At 42.0% G+C, this 5000-nt stretch overlaps 2 protein-coding genes across 3 annotated transcripts in view; both read left to right on the top strand.

Annotated features, from left to right (window-relative positions):
- Positions 1-5000, top strand: part of LOC307252123 (synaptogyrin-1-like) — a gene marked incomplete at its 3' end in the record, with an annotated part of 32334 nt that overhangs the window by 8787 nt on the left and 18547 nt on the right. The gene's annotated exons all lie outside the window — the stretch shown is intronic.
- LOC307252208 (nuclear factor 7, brain-like) lies at positions 1399-2712 on the top strand (the record flags this gene model as incomplete). The annotated part of the gene is made up of 1 exon (XM_080029830.1): positions 1399-2712. One exon carries the CDS (start codon positions 1399-1401, stop codon positions 2710-2712), a length of 1314 nt encoding a protein of 437 aa, XP_079885956.1.

The following is a 5000-nucleotide window of genomic DNA, read 5'->3' as shown; positions in this document are numbered from 1 at the left end:
CAGGTCTTTTTTCAATTGTGGAAAAGGGCGGCACCCTGCACAGACGTGTTTAAGAGAGGTGTTGTCGCATGTGAACACAAAGGACAGAGACGGTTTAAGTTTTGGTATACTGAGGACTTGTATTAAACCACTACTGTCCCTGTGTTCCAGTCCCCATACTATCTACTATTTAGTATGGTAGAAAAAAGATTTAGTATGTCCTGATTATTGTGGTTAGAGTTTAGTATTGTTAGAAATACCCAGATGTCTGCTACATCCGGCCAAGATTTTTAGTGTTGAAAACTGCATCCTATTTGGGCGATTCTGACCCATAATCCAGTGCGCACCGGAAGTGACGTCACATCGACGAAGCCTCCATATGAAAACAAACAGGGATGCGACGGATATAAAAGCAAGAGGCAAGATCATGGAGTAATGTTAGGACAAAATAGATTAGTAAAAGCATGTCCCATAGTGTATGCCTACTGCATCCCAACTAGATTATTTTTATGGTCAGCTGTAGTATGTAGAATAGAGAAAAGAGTAGGGGAGAACGGGGTAATATGTCACACGGGTTGGTTGTCACAATCGTTATATCTCGGAACCAGAAGGCAGTGTCTGTGAAATGTTGGTATGTAAATATCCAGAATTGGGATCAGAGGTCACCTACATAGTCTTCCTTGGAGTTAGACTGCTGAATTTGAGGTGAGACGACTGTTTGTGTTTTTCATGTCAAATTGAAAATATTTAGCTCCTCAGTATTTTTCTTCTAGGCTTTTACACAATGGGTTTATAACAAAACACTTGTTACCCATACAAAGTGTGAAGGGTAAACTATAGTTTAGATTGTGGTTAGCAAGCTAATTAGTTGTCAGGTGGTTGTTGGCCTTGATTCTAGCAAGAAATTCAAGTTGGGGTTGGTCGTCACATTTTTTGGGGGGTTGGTTGTCACATGTTATCAAAAGGCTGCAGCCAGAAAAGGAACCCAATAACGAAAGAAATTGTCAAGCTGTATCCTCACTGACACCCCAGAGAAGGAAAGAATAGAGCAGGAAAAGGCAGCTAGCATGCAAATGAAAAAAGGGCAACAAAATCAAAACAACCCAGTGCATCCCAAACTAGACCAGCTGCCAAGGCTACAGTAAGTTATGTAGGCCAATTTGTCAACTTGACAATGCAATTGCATTTTCAAATTTAGTTCTACTTTCTTTCCTTCTTTTCAAGATTATTCCCATTAAGATAACATTGTGACAAACAACCCCATAGTGTGTGATAACCGATAAATAGTAACACTTTTATGAAAAGGTGCCGATTGAATCAACAGAAACTGAAATTCCACGTTGCTCATTAACTTTAAAAAACTAATCAGTCTTGATTTCGATTTTGTCCCCACTTCAACTTGTGTTCCCTTTCCTAGACATGGCCGCTGCCAGCTGTCTGCATTCAGAAGACCAGTTTCTCTGCTCCATATGTCTGGATGTGTTCACCGATCCAGTCAGCACATCATGCGGACACAACTTCTGCAAAGCCTGCATCACTAAACACTGGGATGGAACTCACCAGTACCTGTGTCCGCTGTGTAAAGAGGTATTTACCTCCAGACCTAAGCTACAAGTCAACACCTTCATATCTGGGTTGGTTGCTCAGTTCAGAGAGTCAGCGGAGCAGGAAGCCAGCAACTTAATGCAAGCTGAAATCCAGGAGAGGATCCAGAGGAGACGACTGAAGGTTCAGGAGATCAAACGTTCGGTCGACCTCAGTGAGAAAAATGCAGAGAAGAAGAAAGCAGAAGGTGTTGAGGTCTTCACTGCTCTGATGGCGTCTCTTGAGATGGGCCTGATGGAGTTCTCCTTCTCCATCGAACAGCTGCAGAAAACTAAAGAAAAACATGCCGAAGGTTTCATCAACGACCTGGAGGAAGAAATCTGTGAGCTGGAGAAGGGAAATACTGAGGTGAAACCTGACTCGTGGTCTAAAGTTATACTTGGTTTTACCGAGGGGCTCATCGTACCCCTGAAATTTTTGGGATACATCGATTTCTGGACAACGGTCAGTGTCGTCCCAGTATCATACGAGGGACATGTGGTGAAAGCTCTGGTCCAGCTGGAGAAGACACTCGGTGAAGACATGAAGAAGCTGCTCAGCAAAGCCAAACTGAAGAGCGTCCAGCAGTTTGCAGTAGATGTGACTCTCGATCCTGATACAGCACACCCCAATCTCATCCTGTCTGATGATGGAACACAAGTGACCCATGGAGATGTGAAGAAAAAGAATCTCCAGGACAATAACCCCGAGAGGTTTTCTGTCAGCACCTGTGCCTTAGGGAAGCAGAGTTTCTCCTCTGACAAATTCTACTTTGAGGTTCAGGTCAAACAGAAGACTAAATGGGAGATAGGAGTGGCCCGCAAGTCCATCGAACGGAAGAGAATCATCCAACTGAGCCCTCAGAACGGTTACTGGGCGATATGGTTGAGAAATGCAAAGGAGTACAAAGCTCATGATGACCCTCCAGTCTATCTCTCGCTGAAGTCTCCTCCCCAGAAGGTGGGGGTGTTTGTGGATTATGACAAGGGTCTGGTGTCCTTCTACGATGTGGATGCTGCAGCTCTTATCTACTCCTTCACCAGCTGCTGCTTCCATGAGAAACTCTACCCGTTCTTCAGTCCCTGTCTTAATGACGGCGGTGAAAATTCTGCACCTCTGGTCATCTCTCCTGTCGATCACACTGAGTAGAATTAGGACTTGTCTTACAGCTAGTTCTAACCTTTATTTCTACAGGTAAATCCCATTGAGTCCGAAGACTCTTTTGCAAGGGAGACCTGTTCCCATTCCCACGTTACCATTCACACACACATTCATACACCGATAGCAGGCTAACTATCGACATTCACACGAGGCAAGGTGGATGAAGTGTCTTGGCCAAGGACACAACAACTATGACACAGGTGGCAGGGCGGGGATCGAACCTCCAACCCTTTGATCATTGTTGGTTGATATAATGTTTGATTAATTGTTTACTATGCAAGATGGTTTTGGCTTGGTTATTTGAGTTACTTATTTGTTCTTATTGAGTACTAAAAACACATGTTTATTTTGACATGCTGGGGATGCCGTAGTTGGCTTGACGAGCGCACCTGTGTGTATTTAGGAAAAGAGCCTCAGGTGAATGGGATAATTGATCGCTCAGTGACAGCTCTTTCTGTTTATATGTTGTTGGAAAAGGATTATGTTGATCATCCATGTTTTTGTTTTGCTTGCTGTGAAAATAAACTGTTAAGCTGACCGTACGATCTCTGCTTTTATTTTAATTTTTTCTAAAGATATTTTTTGGGCATTTTTTATGCTTTATTGACAGTGTAGAGACAGAGTTGGAAATGGGGCAGAGAGGGGAGTGACATGCAGAGAACGACCGCGGGCTGGAATCGAACCCGGGTCCACTGCTGGCCGAGGCCCATGGGGGGGGGGGGACGCCCTACCAACTGAGCTAAGGGCGCCCCCTCTGCTTTTATTTTTGATCCTAATGAGCGACCCAGTCTAAAAACCACAATCCCGAAGGACCGTGATTATTTTAATTAACAGTAACAATATCATCATCATCATCATCAACTTTTATTATTAGACTCAAGGTCCATTTAAAAAACATACAATACAAGAAATAGACAACTCACACATAAATAAGAATAAAAACATACCATATGTCACAACACATTCATGTAATGCATTCATCTCGTCAACCCTGTATCTATTTAAACATTTCTTAAACAAATATATTTAAATTTTTATTTTAATTTTTATAGAATAGAAAGGTCAAATATCGAACTTTGACAAATATCACCAATAGTCGAATTTGTATCAGAAACATCCTATTCAACTGAGAAATGTACAAATCGGGGACAGCCCTACTAGCCACACACACACACACACACACACACACACACACACACACACACACAGACACACACACACGCACACACACACACACACACAGAGACACACACACACACTTTTCAGTCCAGCACATTCTATCAGCTCAATGCAAAACCGGAACGCACTCACACACACAAACACTCACGTTTGTTTGCGCCAACATGTCAGAATTCAGACATTGTTTGAAAAGCTATTTTAATACTGAGAGCTGTGTGTGCATGTTTAGCCTTCATGTGCTAAACAGTTGCCATATTGTGAGACGTGTGTGATGTATACTTTAAATGTCTACAGATGTGTATTAAAGCTGCAGTGTGTAGAATTTTGGGTTTTATTTCCTAGCAGATTTTGTAGAAAGTAATTATAATATCCATAAGTACATTTAATTTAGTGCATAATAGCTGAATTTTTTTTTTTATTATTATTTTTTCCCTTAGAAAGGGTCTCATATTATGTCCATATTTCTGCATATTTTGGACCAAGGCCTAGTGCCGCCATCTTGAAAGTGTCATAGTTGGAATGTCATCAGGTGCATTGTTTAAAATTTAGAATTGTTCTTGTAATTGAAGGCCACTGTAGCTTCTGTTATTATTCTAAAGGGGTGGGGTTACCCAGGGAGCGTTGCATTCTAGAACTTTGTAGAACTTTCTTGATGATGTCATATTACACACTGCACCTTTAAGCCCTGATCTATTTCTGCATTCAATGTTTACAAACGAGGTGAGAGTAACACCAAACTGTTATTTGAGTTGTGTTGAAACTCACTTACATCACATCTACTGTGGTTTTGAATTTTGACTTAAAGCTGGGGTATGTGATTTCTGATTGGTCAAAGTTAACATGAGCTGACACTTTGACCAATCAGAGCGAGGCTACGATTCTCCGTTCTTATTGGCTGTTGGGACTGTCCATTCACTTTGGCACGACTTTGTTGGTGTGTAGAGCGTGTCAGGGAGGGACCATAGGGGAGGGACCAAAGAGAACAAGTGGAGCGGTTGAGGTATTTGGATTCGAATCTCTATCCCAACTGCCATTTTCTCCCCAAATCCTCCACCCCAGCTTTAAGTTAAAGAGCTTTTAAGGAACTTATAAATATT

Source organism: Ammodytes marinus (assembly GCF_949987685.1).
Source record: "Ammodytes marinus genome assembly, chromosome: 6".
Classification (NCBI taxonomy): Eukaryota; Metazoa; Chordata; class Actinopteri; order Uranoscopiformes; family Ammodytidae; genus Ammodytes; species Ammodytes marinus.
The sequence above is the reverse complement of the archived record's forward strand: the minus strand, read 5'-3'. Positions and strand labels throughout refer to the sequence as shown.